At 38.7% G+C, this 23,931-nt stretch overlaps 1 protein-coding gene across 3 annotated transcripts in view; it reads left to right on the top strand.

The window, feature by feature from the left end:
- PRIMPOL (primase and DNA directed polymerase) overlaps nucleotides 1-23,931 on the top strand; it is a 50,658-nt gene that overhangs the window by 2,827 nt on the left and 23,900 nt on the right. For 2 of the 3 annotated variants that reach the window (XM_068971898.1, XM_068971899.1), the window contains exons 2-6: nucleotides 2,922-3,160; nucleotides 4,416-4,513; nucleotides 5,720-5,849; nucleotides 15,689-15,836; nucleotides 21,885-22,172. In XM_068971898.1, the coding sequence (XP_068827999.1) occupies nucleotides 2,981-3,160; nucleotides 4,416-4,513; nucleotides 5,720-5,849; nucleotides 15,689-15,836; nucleotides 21,885-22,172 (844 nt within the window). In that variant the 5' untranslated portion in view covers nucleotides 2,922-2,980. Of the gene's footprint in view, nucleotides 1-2,921; nucleotides 3,161-3,249; nucleotides 3,305-4,415; nucleotides 4,514-5,719; nucleotides 5,850-15,688; nucleotides 15,837-21,884; nucleotides 22,173-23,931 lie in introns of those variants that run through there. The other variant, XM_068971897.1, reaches the window with a different exon arrangement.

Raw genomic sequence — 23,931 nt, 5'->3', positions numbered from 1 at the left:
ACTCTAAAAATACTCAGCCAGCCTTTTTCCAGCCTGACTACCTTTAGTTATAAAATCGGTATGCAGAATGGTTAAACAATCTTTTCTGTGCAAACCTAGGAAATAAAAGACCTCTTAAGCCTGCTGTTTTAAAATACAACAAATATTTTTCTTTGGGGCTTGGAAATGGTTACAAAAATAGTTATGGTCCCTATGTGAAAAGGGGTTTTCATGTTTAATTATATATATACAATAATAATACTTTCCCAACAGGAGTGAAAAGCATTTCTAACTTGGTGATATATTCTCCCAGGGTGTAGGGATAAGGAATATGACAGTCCAAAACCAGAATGCCAGATGCGTTTCTGTTCTCCACTTCCTCTGCTTTCGTCATTCACCCCTGCTGCTTGAATGTTCTAAGCTCCAGTTGTCTTTCAACCCAGCTGCTACAATTTTAAAACTGTGCAAAGAACAAGAGGGCATGACGTATTTTGAACGTCTCTCTCTCTTTTTCTGTTGACATGTATGGTTTCCTCAGTCTAGTAAGTGTTAAATTGGTTTTCTGTTGTGACCCTGACTTTCATATATACTTCTGTGGTCATTTTTACAAAACCAGAAAAAATTTTTCCTGATACTGTTAAGTGTGAACATCGACGTGGTTACTTCTAGCCAGTTATTTGTTAGACACTAGTCAGTTTACATCTGATTGGATTCTGTAGTTTATTTTCTTCATTATGTAATTGGTGGACGTTATTAAAGGTTAGTTTCATAAAGTCAGTTCTCAGCTAGGAGACTAGTGGTCTCCTAGCTGTTGAAATGGAGGAGACTTTTATCCATGTGTGAAGCAGATTAAAATAATACTCAGAATCTATCTAGCAGTAAGGAGCAGCAGCACTTACATTGAAAAATTAACACAGTTGTATTAAAAATTGCCCCATCTCTTCAATGAAATTGTATTCCTTTCCTAGGCATATGTGTTATGAAATTTATGTTGATGGAATTTTATTTCTGTTTCTTGGTTTGTAATTTTCATGTGGATTGAATCTAACTCAGAGAATGAAATTTCTTAGTCTGAGTCAAATTTGAAATCTGTGGATAACATGCATTTTTTTTTCCTGATAATGTCATATTATTCCCACCCTCTCAATCTTCTAGGGTGATTGTGTTTTTCCTTCCAGAAAATATGTCATTTGCTTGTGAGTTTACGTTGTTGTAAAATTTTCTGCTAGCATTCAAGAGTATGTTTATTAACATAATAAACAAAGTCCTAGATATGTGTTGTCAAAGGAACATGGGGATTTTGCCTTCAAATGCTTTAGTATATGATAGTGTGTCACTTAAGAGAAACAAATATATCTGTTTTCTGCATGCATAAATTACAACCTAGTTGAAACTAGTGAAGAAGGAAACTATTAGTTATTTCTATTTTTTGGTAAAAACTAGGCCAAAGCTTGCTGGGTTTAAAAACAATTTTTGGGGCAGTTCTTTGGATCTCTCACCTGAACTCACTTAGGCTTACTCGAGCATTGAGTTCAGGTGATGGTTTAAGATGGCTTAACTCCCATATCTGATAGTTAGTGGTACTGGCTAATAGCTGGGGTACCTTGGTACCAGGAAAAAACTCTAATGTGAGGCTTGAGCTATAGCGTGAGGTTCTCAGAGCAGGACTCCAGGATCACCAAATCCCATGCAAAGTCACTTATTAAAGCTCTACTTGCTTCACATTTGTCGATGTGACCTTGGCTGAAACCAGTCACAAGGCCAAGGCCAGAGTCTATACGGGAGTGGTCTTAGCTGGCAGCCCTTGATGGGAGGAATGCCAGAGAATTTGTCCCTATTTTTTTCTTCACACTAGCAGCTTTTCCCCTCCTCTAAAAATCCTTTTTCCTGTGTAAGTAAACCATAATCCATCCCAAATTGGCAAAGTATTGCTGGGCTCCCTTACCTTGGTATGGCTAACATGGAAGCTTTGTATTCAAACAAAAACATATGTCATTAATAAAAGGGTTAAAATGCAGTCATTTCAATTTACTAATCATGAAAATACAGTTATTAAATTAACAGAGATGAAGATTGATTTGGGGCTTCCCTGGTGGCTCAGATGGTAAAGAATCTGCCTGAAGTGTAGGAGACTGGGGTTCGAACCCTGGGTCGGGAATATCCCCTGGAGAAGGAGTCTCCCAACTTCAGTATTCTTGCCTGGAGAATTCCATGAACAGAGGAGCCTGGTGGGCTAAAGTCCATGGGGTCTTTTCTAAAACCATGCTTATGATTACCATACATCCCAAACCAAAACTAGCCAATATTGTAATTTCTCATTCATACACTGGGTTATCCTCCCCACTAATAGCTGTTTGAGGAGAAAAGAAGAACAGTGGGCCAAAAAGGAAAAGGGAGCTAAGAATTGTACAGTGGTGCCTTAGAAATGAATTCTGCAGTAGGAAATAATAGCACAGGAATACCACCCACCATCTGGGCCAGGTAGATGGCACTTGATGTAAAAAAATGGTTATAGTAATGCATAGGGATGCGAAAAAAAAAAAAAAACAAACACCACACCCCACATATTTACATGAAGTATTGTAATTTGCAAAACATTTTCATATTGCATGTGTCCTCAAGATAACTACCTAGAGATCATGTTGCTTCTCTTTTTGCAGCTGATTACAGTTTAGGGAACTTCAGGTCTCCTGGATTGCAGGTGGATTCTTTGCCATCTGAGCCAGCAGGGAAGCCCACGAACTTCATTAACGGTTCAAAACTGTAGCACTGTCAGATGAAAGAGCCAGGATCTAAAGATTTCTGATACTCAGTCCTCCTGTCCTTGTTTCGCATTAAAACTTCATGCAAAACACGCTGTGGAAGCAGACAGAGAAATAAGCAGAAATGAGTTTTGAAGTTTTGAAGACGGAAACTGATGTCCTTGTTTTGTTTTGTTTTAGTTGTAATTGACAGAAGTCGTACACGGGACAGGATTTAGTCGTCCCATACTCCTGATCCAATGAAGAGAAAATGGGAAGCAACACTGAAGCAGATTGAGGAACGAGCATCCCATTATGAGAGGAAACCGTTGTCCGCGGTGTACAGACCGAGGTTGTCCAAGCCAGAAGAACCACCTTCCATTTGGAAACTGTTTCATCGGCAAACTCAGGCTTTTAATTTTGTTAAAAGCTGTAAACAGGTAATTGTACTCATCCTTTTATTTAGGGCCACTATAACTTAAGATTTCTAAAAAGACTCTGTTGTCTGTCTTCATTTCAGGCCACATATTTTACCAGAAGAATTTAATTGCAGTCTTTTTATACTGTTTAGGAAAAATATCCCTGTGAGTCATTAACCATTTACTTTATATGAATAATGAAAAAGGGTGACGTATCTGGTGCCAAATAGTTTAAAAAATTTGTAGTGACATGGAAATGAAGCTATGCTTAGAGGAAAAATGACTGTTCGTGGACTGAAAAATAATAGTATGCGTTTAAGAGTAAAACTAAAATAATACCCACAGAAATATCAGCAAAGAGAGTGAGTGGTGTGTGGGATTTTAAGGATGAAATTAGGGATCAGAGATTTGAATTTGAACAGCGGCAAATGACAGTGTCTCAGATGTCATAGCTTAGCATTGATAATCCCTGGAGCTTAAATCATGCTACCAGAGTACCCATGTTTCCCTTTCTTCTGTCCCCTCTGTGTTTTGGAGTAGTAGAGTGGATTTCTCATCATTTCCAACACATTAGGAAAGTGGGAGGAAGACGTGCTTGCTGCATGCTGGCCTGACAAAGGGGATGGTACTCAGAAATAAACAGGCAGCTGTGTATTGCGCATCGTTTGCTTCTTGGGCCCTGTTCGGAATATAAAGAAATATAATGAAAAGATTCATGTATCCAGCATAAATGAAATATATTGTGATTCCACTCATTGATCATCTATAAAAATAATGCTAAAAGTTTTTAAGGAGGAGGACCTTCTTTCCCTAGTAACTTGTTAAAGTTAAGCATTTTAAAACTTTCCTTAAGCTTTTGAGATTAACATGCAAATATATTTTTTAAGTGGTTCCCATGTGTTTTTGTATGTTCTAGGGAATTTATTTAGGTTTAGCCCAAATTAGAATAGTGTTCAGGTAGTTTTAAAAATTACGTAAATTAGTAAAATTACAGCAGGAAGTCAAATGATTACAAAATATTTATTTATTTTCTTTTTAGTCTGGATGTTCTAATTGTTTGCACCTTAAACATGTATTACCTGAGTGAATAAATATAAGTAAAAACAACTAGATTTTGACTGGCATTGATTTAGTGATTAATTTTCTTATTTTTAATAATACAAATGTTTAAGTTTTTGAAAATTTGAATGGTAAAATTCTATATGAACATTTAATAGCTATAGTTGATTTTGAATTTGCACTTTTACTAATTTTTGATAGTTTTGATTTTATAAAGGAAGTTCATGTATTTGCTTTGGAATGCAAAGTGGGTGATGGACAGCGTATTTACCTCGTAACAACCTATGCTCAACTTTGGTTTTACTATAAATCCCGGTAAGTAGCTTTTAAAAGACAGCATGTCGAAGGTACATTTCCTTCATCTGGAAATGCTTGTGAAGTTAAATCAGGCTGCCTGGGCTTTCATAGTTCTCAGTCACCAGTGCGTTACTCCTTTCCTATTATAATTAAATTCTGAAGTTACCTTGTCATACGCAACACTGACTCTCAGCAGGTGCTAGAGGAGAAAAATTGTGTGTGTTTGAATTCCTGTGCCATGTGATCATGCAATTCCCCCGTCACGTTTTTGTTCAAACTGGTATAAATGTTTTATTTGCATATGATATCATTAAGCAGTTTATCAATCAATTCAGCATCTGTTCTTAATAACCCATATTAAGGTCATCTTTTTTCAAATTACTCAAATGACACCTTTATTTTTAGTTAATTTTCATTTATGGATGCCTTTCAGTTTTCTATCACCTGGACAGAGCCATGAATTCTGTCAATTTTTTCCATTTCTGGCATCTGTTGTAGAGATCTCTGCAAATAGATAAATCTGTATATATATCTTCCCCTGGCTAACTTCATACCTTTTTCTCCCCTGAGCATTCTTAACATTTAAGGCCAGAGCCAGGGCCAGACTCTGAGAGGAGAGTGGGCACATTATTTTTATTGCTGCTTCTGTTTTACCTTTCCCTTCTTAAAGTCAAACCCTTTTGGTGAGGTATTTCATTCTCATACCAGTGAGAATGAAATTGCATATGTGAGCATTGAAAGCTCCTCCAAGTCAGATGATTCAGAATGTGTGTAAGCAGTTTTTAAAATATTCTTAATGAAAATGTGAAAGTTAAAAATTTTCATTAAAAATTCAGGGACTCCCAAGTATACATGATCCTGGGATCCCAGTTTGAGAAAATTGTCTTCTCAAACAAAATTTGCTTCATGGTAATATCAAAAGCAAATGTAAAAGTAATGTCTGATATCAAAATCATCTGTGAATAAATAACAGTATGAAGTTAGACTGTATTTTCGTTAAGTAGTGTTACAGAATGTGATTACTATGTCTTGTTTGATGGAAACTCTTGATACTGTGATCCATAAACTTGGGGTCAGCAGTTGTTCATTTTATCTTGCCTTCACAATGTCATAGTTATATGTCATTAAATCACAGTTAATATGCTATTTTGAGATACAAGAGCAGCTTCTGTGATTTAAAAAGAATGAGATATAAGCCTAACAATCTTAAATTATTCAATTCAGAAGAAATCTCTTACACTGCTATGAAGTCATCCCTGAAAATGCTGTGTGCAAGCTTTATTTTGATTTGGAATTTAACAAACTTGCCAATCCAGGAGCTGATGGGAAAAAGATGGTTGCATTACTCATTGAGGTAACTTTCAGATTCAGGTTCTTCTCCTTATATCTACTTGTATATCTTTCCGTCATTCAGTCATTAAAAGAATTAAATGAATCCAGCCCGTGTAACATACAGGTTCAGTGTTTCTCCTGCTTTTACTTTTGATTTTCATTTCCTAATAGCACTCCTCTGAGTAAACCTCTGAAAAGGAGGACGTTTCAGTTTATGTTTGTATATTTCATATTACTGTATCCAATTAAGAAAAATTGAGAAAAGTGGCAGTTTGGGAATTTTCTGTTTCTTATATATCCTTTTACATTACAGTTGATTATGAATATCAAATGAAAGTAATTTTTACAGTAAAAATTGAGTTCTGAGATAAAATTCAAAAAAATTCGGATAAAAATAGTGTGAGAATTTTTGAGCTGACAGAAATGTTGGGAACTATTCTTACATCATCATAAGTGAGGACGCTCAAGCCTAGAGAGACTTAATTCCAGTTCCAGGTCCAACAACTAGTTACTGGCAAAACCTGGTCTAGAAACATAATTATCATTATTTTTAACAAAGAGAAAAAGTGTAGTTCTAGTGTTTATTTTTGATTTAGCAATGTCAGCTAGGAAGTTAGTAATAAAAGGAATATGGGCTTGTGCAACCAAGCTCTGTTAGGTTCATTTATAAAATCTTTTAAGATTGTTTTGGTTAAGGTATACTATATTGACTATTATTTGGCCTCAGTAGGTATTAACATTAACTATTTTTTGTTTTAGATGTTAACTGTAGATGACTCATAATGTTAGAAATACATCCAAATTAAAATGTTTTTGATTAAGAATATCTGCTGATTATGATCGATGTCTACATGTTTTATTATAAGTTTATTTGAAAAAGATATGCAAACGCTGTTTAAAAAAAAAATCATGTTAGCTTTCTCCTGGCTTTGAAGCAAAAAAAGTACACATAAGTTCCCCTAACCTTCCCAAAAAATAGCAAAAAAGTTATGTTTTTCTTAAGGTAGCCTTTGGACTCGTAAAAATAAATTTAAATGTTTTATTTCATTATAGTTGTTATGTTTAATTTTTAACCTTAATTACATTTTAAATAATCGATAAACACTGACTCTCTTCTGATGTATGATATATACTTTACTACCTAAGGAAGGATTTATTAAGTGGTCTCTGGCAAACAAGGAGTTAAGATTGAGATTTTTTTTTTTTTTTTCCACAAACACTTTAATACGGTTAAAAAAGAAGTACTTCATTGTATTATAAACTAGAAGTTTATTCCTAAAGAAATCAATACTAGTGCAAATCCTATTTTTAATAATGATTAATAAACATTGATATGGCAAAGAACATGTAGGTATTTAACTTACCTTTTTTTCCTTTTCAGTCTTTACAATCTTACACAAATTAGTCTTGAACCACTAATCTTTTACATCAGCAAAAGTTGGAAAAAGTTGTAGAAATCTGAATTTAAAATTATACAGCATTTTTATTTAACACATTTACTGTGTTGGTAGAAAATTTATTAGGATTATTTTACTTATATGATCTTGTAAATGATTATATTGAAATTAATTTCATTTATTGGTTAGTTTGAAACAAGCTTATAATCCAATAAGTACTTTTCCTTTAGAGTCTCTGTGAGGAGGTATATAAGTTAGATTAACTGTTACAACAGATTGTTAATAAGTAACTGGCTAATCATAACTAGTGATAATAGATAATGCCCTTTGATTCACTAACTTAACTGACAATTTCAGTAAGCAGCTTCTGCCAAATGGAGTGAATTCTGGTGCTTAAAGTGTTTTATAAAACTGTTAATAAGGTAGCATCACTCAAATAATCATTTATTTTAACATCTGGATTTTACAATTTAAATATTTAAATAAATTAAAAACTTTAAAAATTGTTATAGTTAAGTTACAGTATTATGTTAGTTTCAGGTGTACGATATAGTGATTCAAAACTTTTATAGATTATAAATTTTATTTTAAATTTAACTTGGAAAAGAGAACTTAAGGGAATGAGTATTTTTATTACCTCAGAATTATTACATTTATTCTGTACAGCTCCAAAGTCCAAAACTCCACTTTATTAATTTACCAAAATCCTTTCACTCTGTACTGTGTGTGTGGCTAGGCGTTGAGAATACAATGGTTAGCCCAAAGAGGCATGATTTCTGCTTTCGTAGAGTTTATCGTGTAATGGAGGATAATAAGTTAGGATAGGTTTACTGCCGTAATAAAGGCCTAAAACTAAAATGGCATAAACAAGATAGAAAGTTATTTCTCTCTCATGTAACACCTGGATGTGACTCCACTGTATTAGAGATGAGGCTTGTTGCTTTGCTGTTCCTAAGATGCCTTTATTTACATTGTCCAAGAGGGCGCACCACCCCTCTGTCTGCATTTTAGTCCGTGGAACAGGGGAAAAGGTGAGCATGCCCCTCAGCTTTCAGACTGTAGTGTAGAAGCGGAATATTTTCCTTCGGCTCACATCCTGTTGTCCAGAACTTGGTCACATGGCTCCCACCTTACTGCAAGGGAGTCTGGGAAACGTGGTCCTTTTTCTGGATGATATTATATCTATCCATAATCAGGGTTCAATGACTACAGAAGCAGGAGAGAACAGATAGTGAGAGAGATTCTCTGTAATATAGAGGAAACTTAGCAAAAATTCCACACAAGTTAAGATAAAATAGCAGCTGTATAAGTGCTACAGCTCGAGGTAGAGCATATGGGGGAATTTGATGTAGATAAGGAAATTGAGGAGGCCTTCTCAAAAAATTTACTGAAGGAGAGTAGGATCAGAGAGCCTGGTGGGAGATGGCATGCTATAAGATTATCAAAATAACATTAATAAACACAATGTATTGCTTAACTATTAGGTATCTAGGGCTTTGCTCAGAGCTCACTTGGTAAAGAATCTGCCTGCAGTGCAGGAGACACGGCTTCAATCCCTGGGTCGGGAAGATCCCCTGGAGAAGGAAATGGCAACCCACTCCAGTATTTTTGCCTGGAGAATCCCATGGACGGAGGAGCCTGGGAGGCTACAGTCCACAGGGTCGCAAGAGTCAGACACGACTTCGCAATTAAACCACTACCACCATTGGGTGTCTAACCCCAAGATAACCCTGCATGGTGGTTCTTAGTATGTCCATTTTGCAACAGAGAAGACTGAGGCTTCATAAGTGACCCATCCAGTGACTGCACAGCCAATGCTTTTACGCAGTTATGTGTACCAAGCACTGGGCCAACTCTTTACTCTCATTTTTTTCTTTGCTTCTTACAACAACCCGAAAAGTTGGGTTCTATCATTATCCCATTTTGCAGTTGAGGAATGTTAGGTTTGGACTTGACTAAAGTGACTGATCTGTTAAGTGGCAAAGCTAGAACTCAAACCTAGGTCTTTCTGATTTCTTTTTTATTTTTTTTTTAATTGAAGGATAATTGCTTTACAGAATTCTGTTGTTTTCTGTCAAACCTCAGTATGAATCAGCCATAGGTATACATATATCACCTCCCTTTAGAACTTCCCTCCCATCTCTCTTCCCATTCCACCCCTCTAGGTTGATACAGAGCCCCTGTTTGAGCTTCCTTAGCCATACACCAAATTCCTATTGTCTATCTATTTTACATGTGGCAATGTAAGTTTCCATGTTACTCTTTCCATACATCTCACCCTCTCTTCCCCTCTCCCCATGTCCATAAGTCTGTTCTCTATGTCTGTTTCTCCATTGCTGCCCTGTAAGTAAATTCTTCAGTACCATTTTTCTAGATTCTGTATATGCGCATTAGAATATGATATTTATCTTTCTCTTTCTGACTTCACTCTGTATAATAGGTTCTAGGTTCATCCACCTCAGGACTGACTCAGATGCATTCCTTTTTATGGCTGAGTAATATTCCATCGTATATACGTACCACCACTTCTTTATCCATTCATCTGTCAGTGGACATCTACGTTGCTTCCATGTTCTAGCTATTATAAATGGTGCTTTAATGAACTGTGGGATACATGTGACTTTTTCAGTTTTGGTTTTCCTCAGGGTGTAAGCCTAGGAGTGGGATTGCTGGGCCATATGGTGGTTTTATTCCTAGTTTTTTAAGGAATCTCCATACCGTCTTCCATAGTGTCTGTATTAATTTCCATTCCCACCATAGTGCAAGAGTGTTCGCTTTTCCCCACACCCTCTCCAGCATTTATTTTTTGTAAACTCCTTGATGATGGCCATTCTGACTGGTGTGAGATGATATCTCATTGTACTTTTGAGTTGCATTTCTCTAATAATGAGTGATGTTGAGCATATTTTCATGTGTTTGTCAGCCATCTGTATGTCTTTTTGACAAATGTCTGTTTAGGTCTTTTTCCCACTTTTTAACTGGGTTGTTTTTTTTCTGATATTGAGTTGTATGAGCTGCTTGTATATTTTGGAAATTAATCCTTTGTCAGTTGTTTCATTTGCTGCTATTTTCTCCCATTCTGAGGGTTGTCTTTTCACCTTGCTTATAGTTTCCTATGCTGTGCAAAAGCTTTTCAGTATAATCAGGTCCCACTTGTTTACTTTTGTTTTTGTTTCCATTACTCTAGGAGGTGGGTCTTAGAGGATCTTGCTTTGATTTATGTCATCAGGTGTTCTGCCTATGTTTTCCTCTAAGAGTTTTTATAGTTTCTGGTCTTACATTTAGGTCTTTAATAGAGTTTATCTTTGTGTATGGTGTTACGAAGTGTTCTAATTTCATTCTTTTACATGCAGCTGTCCAGTTTTCCCAACACCATTTATTGAAGAGGCTGTCTTTGCCCCATTGTATTTTCTTGCCTCCTTTTTCAAAAATAAGGTGAAAAATAAGATACCCATAGGTGCATGGGTTTATTTCTGGGCTTTCTATCTTGCTCCATTGGTCTATATTTCTGTTTTTGTGCCAGTACCATACTGTCTTGATGACTGTAGCTTTGTAGTGTAATCTGAAGTCAGGAAGGTTGATTCTTCCAGCTCCATTCTTCTTTCTCAAGACTGCTTTGGCTATTAGGGGTCTTTTGTGTTTCCATATGAATTGTGAAATTTTTTGTTCTAGATCTGTGAAAAATGTCATTGGTAATTTGATAGGGATCACACTGAATCTATAGACTGTGTTTGGTAATATAGTCATTTTCACAATATTGATTCTTCCTACCCAGGAACATGGAATATCTCTCCATCTGTTAATGTCATCTTTGATTTCTTTTGTGTCTTATAATGTTCTGTGTACAGTTCTTTTGTCTCTGTAGGTAGGTTTATTCCTAGATATTTAATTCTTTTTGTTGCAATGGTGAACAACCATTGATTGATTCCTTAATTTCTCCTTCTGATTTTTCAGTTAGTATATAGAAATACAAGTGGTTTCTGTGTATTGATTTTGTATCCTGCAAGTTTGCTAAATTCACTGATTAGCTGTAGTAATTTTCTGATACTATCTTTAGGGTTTTCTATGTACAGTATCATATCATCTGCAAACAGAGCTTTACTTCTTTTCTGATCTGGATTCCTTTTATTTCTTTTTCTTCTCTGATTGCTATAGCTAGGACTTCCAGAACTATGCTGAATAATGGTGAGGAAAGTGGACGCCCTTGTCTTGTTCCTGATCTTAGGGGGAGTGCTTTCAGTTTTCACTATTGAGAATAATGTTTGTCATAGGCTTATCATATATGGCCTTTACGATGTTGAGGTAGGTTCCTTCTATGCCCATGTTTTGAAGAGTTTTAATCATAAATGGGTGCTGAATTTTGTCAAAGGTTTTTTCTGCATCGATTGAGATTATCATATGGTTTTGTCTTTCAGTTTGTTAATATGTTGTATCACATTGATTGATTTGCATATATTGAAGAATCCTTGTACCCCTGGAATAAACCCAACTTGATCATGGTGTATGAGCTTTTTGATGTGTTGTTGAATTCTGTTTGCTAAAATTTTGTTGAGGATTTTTGCATCTGTATTCATCAGTATATTGGCCTGTAGTTTTCTTTTTTTGTGTTGTCTTTGTCTGGTTTTGGTATCAGGGTGATGGTGGCTTCGTAAAATAAGTTTGGAAGTGTTCCTTCCTCTGCAATTTTTGGAAAGAGTTTTAGAAGGATAGGCATTAGCTCTTCTCTAAATGTTTGATAGAATTCTCCTGTGAAGCCATCTGGTCCTGGGCTTTTGTTTTTGGGGAGATTTTTGATCACAGCTTCAATTTCAGTGCTTGTAATTGGGTTGTTCATAATTTCTATTTCTTCCTAGTTCAGTCTTGGAAGATTGAACTTTTCTAAGAATCTGTCCGTTTCTTCCAGGTTGTCCATTTTATTGCCATAGAGTTGTTCATAATAGTCTCTTATCCTTTGTATTTCTGCATTGTCTGTCGTAACCTCTCCTTTTTCATTTCCGATTTTGTTGATTTGACTCTTCTCTTTTTCTTGATGAGTCCGGCCGAAGGTTTGTCAATTTTGTTTATCTTCTCGAAGAACCAGCTTTTAGTTTTATCCATCTTTACTGTTGTTTCTTTTTCATTTGTTTCTGCTTAGGTCTTTGTTATTTCTTTCCTTCTACTGATTTTTTTTTGTTGTTGTTCTTTTTCAGTTGTTTTAGCGTAAAGTTTGGTTGTCTGTTCGATGTTTTCCTTGTTTCTTGAGGTCGGATTGCATTGCTCTAAACTGCCTCTTAGAACTGCTTTTGCTGCGTCGTGTAGGTTTTGAGTTGTCATGTTTTCATTGTCATTTGCTTCTAGAAATTTTTTGATGTCTCTTTTGATTTCTTCAGTAACCAGTTGGTTATTTAGAAACATATTGTTTAATCTCCATGTGTTTGTATTTTTTACAGTTTTTTCCTTGTAATTGATATCTAGTCTCATAGCATTGTGGTCAGAGAAGATGCTTGATACGATTTCAGTTTTCTTAAATTTACTGAGGTTTGTTTTATGACCCAAGATGTGATCTATCCTGGAAAATGTTCCATGAGCATTTGAGAAGAAGGTGTATTCTGCATTTGGATGGAATGTCCTGAAGATATCAATGAGATCCATCTCATCTAATGTATCACTTAAGACTTGTGTTTCCTTATTAATTTTCTGTGTTGATGATCTGTCCATTGGTGTGAGTGGGGGGGCGTTAAAGTCTCCTACTATTATTGTGTTACTGTCAACTTCTCCTTTTATGTCTGTTCATGTTTGTCTTATGTATTGAGGTGCTCCTATGTAGGTTGCATAGATATTTGCAATTGTTATGTCTTCCTCTTGGATTGATCTCTTGATCATTATGCAGTGTCCTTCCTTATCTCTTGTAATCTTGTTTATTTTAAGGTCTATTTTGTCTGATATGAGGATTGCTACTCCAGCTTTCTTTTGCTTCCTATTTGCATGGAGTATATTTTTCCATCCTCTCACTTTCAGTGTATATGTGTCTTTAGGTCTGAAGTGGGTTTCTTGTAGACAGCACATATATGGGTCTTGTTTTTGTATCCTTTCAGCCAGTCTGTGTCTTTTGGTTGGAGCATTTAATCCACTTACATTCAAAGTAATTATTGATATATATGTTTCTTTTGCTATTTTCTTAATTGTTTGGGGTTGATTTTGTAGATCTTTTTCTTTCTCTTGTGTTTCTTGACTATGTAAGTCCTTTTAACATTTGTTGTAAAGCTGGTTTGGTGGTACTGAATTCTCTTAATTTTTGCTTGTCTGAAAAGCTTTTTATTTCTCCATTAATTTTGAATGAGATCCTTGCCAGGTACAGTAATCTTGGTTGTAGATTTTTCCCTTTCAGTACTTTAAATATATCCTGCCATTCCCTTCTGACCTGCAGAGTTTCTGCTGAAAGATAGCTGTTAAATATATGGAGTTTCCCTTGTATGTTACTTGTTGCTTCTCCCTTGCTGCTTTTAGGATTCTTTCTTTGTATTTACTCTTTGTTAGTTTGATTATTATGTGTCTTGGCGTGTTTCTTCTTGGGTTTATCCTGTATGGGACTCTCTGTGTCTGTTGGACTTGATTGACTATTTCCTTTTCCACGTTGGGGAAATTTTCAACTATAATCTCTTCAAAAATTTTCTCATGCCCTTTCTTTTTCTCTTCCTCTGGGGCCCCCATAATTCCCAGGTTGGTGCGTTTGATATTATCCCAGACATCTCTGAGACTATCCTCAGTTCTTTTCACTTTATTCTGCTCTTCAGAAGTTACTTCCACCATTTTATCTTCCAGCTTACTGATTCGTTCTTCTGCTTCAGATTTCTGCTGTTGATTTCTTCCAGAGTATTTTTAATTTTAGTAATTGTGTTCTTTGTCTCTGTATGTTTATTCTTTAATTCTTCTAGGTCTTTGTTAATTGATTCTTGCATTTTCTCCATTTTGTTTTCAAGGTTTTTGATCATCTTTACCATCATTATTCTGGATTCTTTTTCAGGTAGTTTGCCTATTTCCTCTTCATTTATTTGGACTTCTGTGTTTCTAGTTTGTTCCTTCATTTGTGTAGTACTTCTCTGCCTTTTCATTTTTCTTGTTTTAACTTACTGTGTTTGAGGTCTCCTTTTCCCAGGCTTCAAGGCTGAATTCTTTCTTCCTTTTGGTTTCTGTCCTCCTGAGGTTGGTCCAGTGGTTTGTGTAAGCTTCCTATAGGGTGAGATTTGTGCTGAGTTTTTTGTTTGTTTTTCCTCTGATGGGAAAGGCTGAGTGAGGTGGTAATCCTGTCTGCTGATGATTGAGTTTGTATTTTGTTTTGTTTGTTGTTTAGATGAGATGTCCCGAATAGGGTGCTTCTGGTGGTTGGGTGATGCCGGGTCTTGTATTCGAGTGGTTTCCTTTATGTGAGTTCTCACTGTTTGATCCTCCCTAGGGTTAGTCCTCTGGTGGTCTAGGGTCTGGGAGTCAGTGCTCCCACCCCAAAGGCTCGGGCTTGATCTCTGCCTCAGGAGGAGCCCACGCCGCCCTCTGCTCTGTGGCCAGGGTGGGGGCTGCTGCAGTCCTTTCCCGCTGCTGACTTTTTCTCCACGGCTCTGCGGCCGTTTCTCCAGGACCCCTCCTGGGCTCCGGGCCTCACCTCATTCGCGGGGTTGCTGGGCTTCCTTCCCAGCATCACGTGGAAACGCTAGGTGTTCAGCTCACTCCCTGCTTCCCGCTTCCTGACATAGTTTCTGGTCTTTCTGATTTCTAGCTGTGTCCTCCTGACCCTGTGCTCGCTACTTTCCTGTGATGCGTAACTGCCTTTATTATCATTATCTAGCCCCGGAGGCCTTATTCTTGGAGGCAGATTTGGGCTCAGTGTACGTGAGGAACTTTCTGAAGACTAAAATTATAAACAACAAAATTAGTGACTTTTAACTCATAGATAATATTTAAAGAGCTGCTTAAAAATATTTTTATTTTGATTTTAGAGATTAACATATAAGGTAAATTATTTGAATCTTGAGAGGCCTTTAATCTGGAGAGCCTATGAATTTTTAAACATAAATGTGTAGTAATAATTTGGGAGAATGGCATTGAAACATGTGTACTATCAGGTAAGAAACGAATCGCCAGTCTGTGTTCGATACAGGATACAGAATGCTTAGGGCTGGTGCACGGGGATGATCCAGAGAGATGATATGTGGTGGGAGGTGGGAGGGAGCTTCAGGATTGGGAACTCATGTACACCCGTGGCTGATTCATGTCAATGTATGGCAAAACCAATACAGTATTGTAAAGCAAAATAAAGTTTAAAAAGTGTAGTAATTTAAATATGCATATTTCAATAAAGTAATTCAACAAATTGTTATATAATCTGATATCAAAATAGGTTAGGTTTATTTGTACTAAGATTTGAATTTTGCTTATGAAAAAATTTTAAAACAAATTAAAAATGTTTAATTAATTTTCCTTGCATTCTCAGCATGTTTGTAAAGCACTTCAAGAGTTTTATACAGTTAACTGTTCAGCTGAAGATGTTCTCAACTTGGATTCTAGCACTGAGGAAAAATTTAGCCGCCATTTAATATTTCAGCTCCGTGATGTGGCGTTTAAAGATAATATTCATGTTGGTAAGCGAGCTGTCTTTTTAAGTTGCAGTTATACTGAAAACTTATATTTTCCTTTCTTCTTAAAGTTTTGTAATTGTCACATTTTTGATGGTCATTAATTAACCTACCCTAAAGAGTACATCATGACTTTCACGTTTTAGGTACTTGCCTCTGGTTCTAGACTGACTTCTGTGCCCGACACAGTTTAGATGAATTCGTGTACTCAGGGTATCCTTGGCAGTGGTGCCTCTTGCGTTGGATACTGGGATGGTCATGCATGCCACAGGTCTGGTTTTTATTCCAAGAAGAGTCGTTTCAGAATTTTTCTGGGTGATGCAGGAGAGACCCAATTCAGGTCTTACCTGTGATGCCTCAGATTGGGATTTCTGACCTTTGCTTTAGCATTTTAGCATTGCTTTATCCTTTAATACATGAGGGCTGGGCTTGAGTTCCAGGCCACACTCACGAAGCCTTGTTTGTTGTTCCAGGTCAAATGTTAGGGTGGGGAGAAGTCTAGATGTGTAACCCTGAAAGTATAACCAGAGGATTAATTCCAGGACTGGACATTTAGGGGTACAGGCCCAGATATAAGTGAAATTGGTGCACAGGAGAACAAATAGGCAGAAAGGAAATACTGAAAACCAAGGTCTGAATAAAAGTCAAACTCCTGAGTGTATGTCTTAGCAGAGGTAGGGCAGGCAGGTGTTTGATAAAAGTTCAGGTAACAGGTAATCCATTCAGAACAACTATCTGACAATTTCAAGGGTACCAAGGGCAAAGGCATGAACATAGCTATTAACGGACTGGCATAAAAGTCAAAGGTCTAATTGTTAGAGTAGGGTAACACGAGGTCAAGTGGCCTAGTGTGCTGTGTACCAGGGACTCATTATCTTCCCAATTTCTGTTTGCTTAGTTGGATATTTCTTCTCTCTTTAATCCCTAGTTGTTGTTCAGTTGATCAGTCATGTCTGATTCTTTGAGATCATACGGACTCCAGCACACCAAGCTTCCCTGTCCCCCACTATCTCCTGGAGTTTGCTCAAACTCATATTCTCTGAGCCAATGAGGCCATCTAAGCATCTCATCCTCCATTGCCCCCTTCTCCTCCTGCCTTCAATCTTTCCCAGCATCAGGGTTTTTTCCAATGAGTTAGCTCTTCACATCAGGTGGCCAAAACATTGGAGCTTCAGCATCAGTCCTTCCAGTGAATATTCAGGGTTGATTTCCTTTAGGATTGACTGGTTTGATCTCGTTGTCCAAGGAACTCTGAAGAGTCTTTTCCAGGACCACAGTTTGAAAGCATCAGTTCTTTGGCACTCAGCCTTCTTTATGGTCCAACTCTCACATCCATATATGACTACTGGAAAAACCATAGCTTTGACTGTGTGGACCTTTGTCACCAAAGTGATGTCTCTGCTTTTTAATACACTGTCTAGGTTTGTCAGAGCTTTTCTTCCAAGGTGTCAGAGCTTTTGTTCCAAGGAGCAAGCGTCTCTTAATTTCATGGCTGCAATTACCGTCTGCAGTGATTTTGGAGCCCAAGAAAATAAAGTCTGTCACTGTTTCCACTTTTTCCTCTTCTATTTGCCATGAAGTGATGGGACTGGATGCCATGATCTTAGTTTTCTGAAAGCTGACTTTTAAGCCAGCTTTTTCACTGTCCTCTTTCACTTTCATCAAGAGGCTCTTTAGTTCCTCTTTGCTTTCTGCCATTAGAAAGCATCTGCATATCTGTCATCTGCATATCTGAGGTTATTGCTATTTCTCCTGGCAGTCATGATTCCAGCTTGAGCTTCATCCAGTCTGACATTTGCCGTAATGTACTCTGCATGTAGGTTAAATAAGCAGGGTGACAGTATACAGCCTTGATATACTCCTTTTCCAGTTTTGAACCAGTTCATTGTTCCATGCTTTGTTCTAACTGTTGCTTCTTTTCCTGCATACGGGTTTCTCAGGAGGCAGGTAAGGTGGTCTGGCATTCCCATCTCTTTAAGAATTTTCCACAGTTTGCTGTGATCCACACAGTCAAATGCTTTGGCACAGTCAGTGAAGCAGAAATAGATTTTGTGGGAATTCCCTTGCTTTTTCTGTGATCCAGTGGGTGTTGGCAGTTTGTTCTCTGGTTCCTCTGCCGTTTCTAAATCCAGCTTGTACATCTGAAAGTTCTCAGCTCACATTCTGTTGAAGCCTAGCTTGAAGGATTTAGAGCATTACCTTACATGTGAAATGAGTGCAATTGTGCGGTAGTTTGAACATTCTTTGACATTGCCCTTCTTTGGGATTGGAATGAAAACTGACCTTTTCTAGTCCTGTGGCCACTGCTGAGTTTTCCAAATTTGCTGGCATATTTAGTGAAGCACTTTCACAGCATCATCTTTTAGGGTTTGAAATATCTCAGCTGGAATTCCATCACCTCCACTAGCTTTGTTTGTAGTGATGCTTCCTAAAGCCCACTTGACTTCACATTCCAGGATGTCTGGCTCTAGGTCAGTGATCACACCATTGTGGTTATCTGGGTCTTGAAGACCTTTTTGTACAGTTCTTCTGTGTATTCTTGCCACCTCTTCTTAATATCTTCTGTTAGGTCTATATAATTTCTGTCCTTAGCCCATCTTTGCATGAAATGTTCCCTTGGTATCTCTGGTTTTCTTTAAGAGATCTCTAGTCTTTCCCATTCTGTTGTTTTTCTTTATTTCTTTGCATTGATTGCCTAGGAAGGCTTTCTTATCTCCTCTTAATATTCTTTGGAACTCTGCATTCAGATGCTTATATCTTTCCTTTTCTCCTTTGCCTTTCACTTCTCTTCTTTTCTCAGCTATTTGTAGGGTCTCCTCAGATAACTGTTTTGCCTTTTTGCATTTCTTTTTCTTTGGGATGGTTTTGGTCACCACCTCCTTTACAGTGTTACGAACCTCCATCCATAGTTCATCAGGCACTCTATCAGATCTAGTCCTTAAATCTGTTTTTCACTTCCACTGTATAGTCATCAGGGATTTGATTTAGGTCATACCTGAATGATCTAGTGGTTTTCCCCACTTTCTTCAATTTAAGTCTGAATTTGGCAATAAGGAGTTCATGATCAGAGCCACAGTCAGCTCCTGGTCTTGTTTTTGCTGACTGAATAGAGCCTCTCCATCTTGACCTGCTAAGAATATAATCAGTCTGATTTCAGTTAAGACCGTCTGGTGATGTCCATGTGTAGAGTCGTCTCTTGTGTTGTTGGAAGAGGGTGTTTGCTATGAGCAGTGTGTTCTTCTGACAAAACTGTTAGCCTTTGCCCTGCTTCAGTTTGTACTCTAGAGTCAATACTTGCTAATATCCAAGCTGTCATCCCTTGGGTATTGGTCGTTATCCAGTCTGTCCTTGTCCTTCTGTCTGTGACCTTCGTGACCGTCCACTCATGGCTTCAGTTCCCATCTGTGTGTTGATGACCCTCACATCTTATCTGCAGCCAAGATTGGTCTCACGGTAGACATCCCCCCACACTTCAAACGCAGCCTGTCTCTAACCACACTCCTCGTCTTTTCCTCCAGACTTGCTCCTTCTCCTGTGACACGTGTATCTGAGTGCTGTGAGCGTCCTCCCAGTTACCTCAGTAGGGATGCTCTCACCCACTCCCTCTAGTCCGATGGCGAGAGTGCTCTGGTCATACCACTTGTGTGCCTGGAACTGTTCCAGGATCTTTCCTTGCCTTCAGGGGAAGGTGCAGAGGCCCTGGCTCGCAAGGCGCGGCCCACGGGGTGCTGGCTTCGTCTCCGGCCGCTTGGCTCTTCTCCCTCCGCCCTTCACTCAGCTCCCACCCGGCCACATGCTCCCTGGTGCTTTGCACTTTTGTCACCGCTCTCTGGCCAGTTCGCTTGGTCTGTTGAGATTCAGTGTAGGTACTGTCATCTGAGAAGCCGTGTCTGTTACCTCTCAAACCCGAAGACTTGGGTTTGTGTGTTATCTGGGTTGCAGAGCGCACCCAGGACCTGTTACATCAAAGCATCCACCGCCTTCCAGGGTAATTTCTTGTTTTTGTTGTTTTCTCTCTTCTAGTTAACGTTTCTTTAGGGCATGGGTTGATTCTTACTATTGTATTTCCAGATCTTATCAGGTAATAATGAATAATGTCTTTATCAATAACATTAATAAGATAACAATCATAAATACAAGTAGTGATGTAACATTTTCTGAATGAATGACTGCATGTTAGGTGGGCTCTACCGTCAGGGTGTGGAGAAGGAGCCCTCAGCAGGACATTTCTTTGATTCCTATTTACTCCTCACAGTCTGCTCTGTGACTCCTAGCCCCAAGGCTAAAGATTGAGATTTGTTGCTGGGGAAGAAGAGGAGAAGGGAACTTGGTCTCTGCTACAGCGACTTTCTCAAGGCAGCTGACAGCCAAGCTGGGCTTGAAATCAAGTTCCATCATACAGACTAAAGTAAGAAAGGCTTTACTGTTAGCAACGTAAGCAAAAGTACAGAGACGAGTCTGTGACTAACGTGGGGAGCAGTGGGAAGCTAGGGTGGCGAGAGTGGGAGAGAGAGCCCCAGGTGATTAAGCGGGGTGCCGTCTGAGGCTTCGATCCTCTAGCTTTATGAGCGGCCAGAACCAGAGGTGCAGAGACTGTGAAGTAACCCCAGCTCTCCACTTGGGTTCCTCTCTCTCAGTGTTTCTATTCCCTGTTGTCAGCCTTTCGGAAAAGGGATTAGGCTAGTGTAAGAGCACAGACTGTGAGCAGGATGGACAGATCTGGTCTGCTTGAAGCCCTCTGCTGCCAGCCTGCCACAGAGCCTGACATTCTAGGATTGATATGTTCTTTTGGGCTATTCCCAGCCAGTAGTCCCTGTGTGAATGATGAGGGGAGGGAAACACGGCCCGGGGAAGGGCAGCAGAAGGCAGAGCTGTTTGCGGAGCCGGTGTTGGCGTTAAGGTGACCCCTCCGTGGTCCCAGCCTAGCCTGGTTGGCTCCGTGCCACAGGTCAGAGGCTTGAGGTCAGGTCAGGTCCCCTGCTCAGCACGGCCTTCACAGCCACGCCTTCTGAAGTACCAAGTGATACCCAGGAAAATGGACTTTATCAATTTATTGCTTTACTGTCCTTTGATATATCACGATTACAGCTGGTTCAGTAACCATGCATTCTTTGTGTCACGTAGGTGTAATTTTTTGTACATTTCCAGGAAAATTGACTTTATCAGTTTTTTGCTTTATTATCCTCTGATATAGCATGTTTTTTTTTTTATTCAGTATTTGTTTCCCTCATCCCAGAGATAATCTTGTCTGATATGATTGCAAGCATCAAATGCTTTTGCTTTCCTTTTGATGCTTAGTGTTATACAAGATAGTGAATTTGTTCCTTTGATTAAGGAACTAATTGAGTCTAATTTGGAGGAAGAATTTTTTATTTATTTATTTATTTTTTTAATTTTAAAATCTTTAATTCTTACATGTATTCCCAAACACTTGCTTTAGTTCTGGATGTTAGTTATTGGGCCACAACCCAGCTCATGGCCACATAGAAGCAGGGAGGAGGAGCATGAGCCTTAAAGTGATGGCTGTGAATGTCGGGGTTCTTGGGGATGTCAGGGCGGGTAAAGGAGAGAGAAGCAAGTTCTGAGACATTTGCTGACCTTCTGATCAGGAGAGTATGGCAGAGCTTGATAGAGTACTGTTCACACATATAAGCCTTGTTTTATTTATTTTATTAATAAATAAAATTCTTTAGTCATTGATTTGAATGTAAACTCTATGCAGTTTGTATTCATCAAAGAGCGTTTTTGGCGACAGAGCATTAGACCCAGGCCCACACTAGCAACAGTGACGAATCTCACGTTAACCTTCCCTTCTGAGATTTGATCATAAGTTACACAAGCTCCCTTGCGAAAGGGAGTTTAAAAAGTTAAAGATTAAACAGAGGAAGGACACATAGGAGACATGTGTTACAATTTGTAATAACTACTCAACCTTAAAACCAGAAATCAAAAATAGAAGCCCTACTGTGTAAAATTGCCACGTGTGGCTCTCTGCCTAGATCTTGGTATGGTTTGCAGAAAAGAATTTGATTAACCTTTTTATTTTTCCTTTAGGTAATTTTGTGCGAAAAATCTTGCAGCCTGCTTTTCACTTAATTGCCAGTGAAGATGATGATATGACCCCAGAGACGACAGGCTGTGAATTTACCCATTTTTCTGAAACAGCAAGTGAACAAGGAACTTGCTTTAGTAAAATGTCCACAGATAACGACGTAGGAAAGAGCGGGACATCGAATTCAGAGAAACTGGGGAGGCTGGGGTCAGCTCAGCAAAGCAGTCCTGGTCTTCCGTTTTTAATAGTGAAGAATGACATGGGAGAAAAGCGCCTTTTCGTGGATCTAGGTACGTGGAATTGGCCGCTTTCTGTTAGACGGAGCTGTGTGCCCGCCTGTCACTCGCCTCGGATCCTCACCCCCAGCACTGCCCCTCGGTGAGAGCAGGGTCGCGAGCAGAATGGGATCCGTGAGCTCAGGTGCTGGAACTCTCGGAAGTTTCTGGGCTGAGATCTCAGAGAGGGCCTGGGGGACCCACACACAGGCTGGCCGGTGCTCTGGAGGAGGGTGGTTGTGGCTGGCTCCTGCTCTGAAGTGCTCACAGGGGCACAGTTGGGTCAGCAGTCTCTAGCACTGGTGACAGGTTTAATTAGATGAAATAACCTATAAAAAACAGATACAGTATAACAATGACATTCTCGGTGGGCAGAGTAAGGCTGGCATGTTCTGCACTGAGGAGCTTTGCAGGGGCTGCCTCCTCAGCTTCCTGCTGCGACTGCACCAGGCTTCTTCAGCTGTGCTCTCTTCTGCCCTGCCCCTTTTCTGCTTGCTGAATCCAAGGGTGTATGTATGAAACACTGCGTGAGACCTCAGCCTTGTTAGGTAGCACGCAGGCCAGTCAGCACCCCTAATTCAACTGAGTTTCCATTTGGCAACCTAAACCTGACTTGGTATTGAGCTCTAGCTTGTGATTTGAAAAGCTGTTAAGAGCAGCATTTTTCCATTGATGGTTAGAGCAATTCAGAGAGCTTCAGTGTCTACAGCTTGAAGAAAACTGAGTTTAAACCATAAGCAAGGTTACCAGGCCAGCCAGGCTGAGAGTAGGAAAGTGTTTCTGTTGTATGGCCTGTATTCCCAGCACCTCTTAAGACCAACTATAAGAATTTAGAAGTATAATAGCCATACCTTTTATTATATTTCACAGACACTGCATTTTTTTTACAAATTAATTTTATGAATTAATTAATATCACAGCTTTCCCAACAGCATTTGCTCACTTTGTGTCTTTGTTTCTCGTTTGGTAATTCTTGGAGTATTTCAGACTTTTTCATTGTTATTGTTTTGATGACCTATGATTACTGGTCTTTGATGTTAACTGCTATGACTTGAAGGCTCAGATGATAGCACTTTTTAGTAATAAAGTATTTCATAATTAAGGTATTTACATTTTTGAAGACAATACTGTTTGCCCCTTGAATCAACTGCAGTGTAATGGAAACATAACTTTAATATGCACTGGGAAATGAGAAATTCCGTGGGACTCTGTTCTGGTATCTGCTTTATTGTGGTGTTCTGGAACTGATCCCACTGTAGCCAGAAGTGTGCTTGTGGTTTTCAGTGCACAGGTCTTTTGCTTCCTTGGTTAGATTTATTCTTAGATATTTTATTCTTTTTGATGCAATTGTAAATGGGATTGTTTTCTTAATTTCTCTTTTGACGTTTGTTATTAGTGTGTAGAAACACCACAGATTTCTATACATCGATATTATTTTCTGCAGCTTTATTATAGTCATTTATTCTAACAGATTTTTGCTGGAGTCTTTAGAGTTTTCAGACAGACGGTCCCCGACTTATTGATGGCTTCACTTAGGGTTTTTCCTCCACTTCCTGATTTCACGATGATGTAAAAGTGGTATATTCAGTGGAAACCATACTTTGAATTTTGAGCTTTGACCTTTTCCTGGCCTGGTGATGTGTGGTGTGTGTCGCGCTCGTCTGAAGCTGGGTGGCGACGGCAAGCTGCAGCTCCCGCAAGGCCGGGAGACTGACGCGCTTGCATGCGGTCTGTATGCGGATGGCAGGTTTGCTTTTCGCTTTCAGTATGCTGT

This window comes from Capricornis sumatraensis, chromosome 4 (assembly GCF_032405125.1).
Source record: "Capricornis sumatraensis isolate serow.1 chromosome 4, serow.2, whole genome shotgun sequence".
Lineage (NCBI taxonomy): Eukaryota > Metazoa > Chordata > Mammalia > Artiodactyla > Bovidae > Capricornis > Capricornis sumatraensis.
This window is presented reverse-complemented; position numbering and strand designations above follow the sequence as displayed.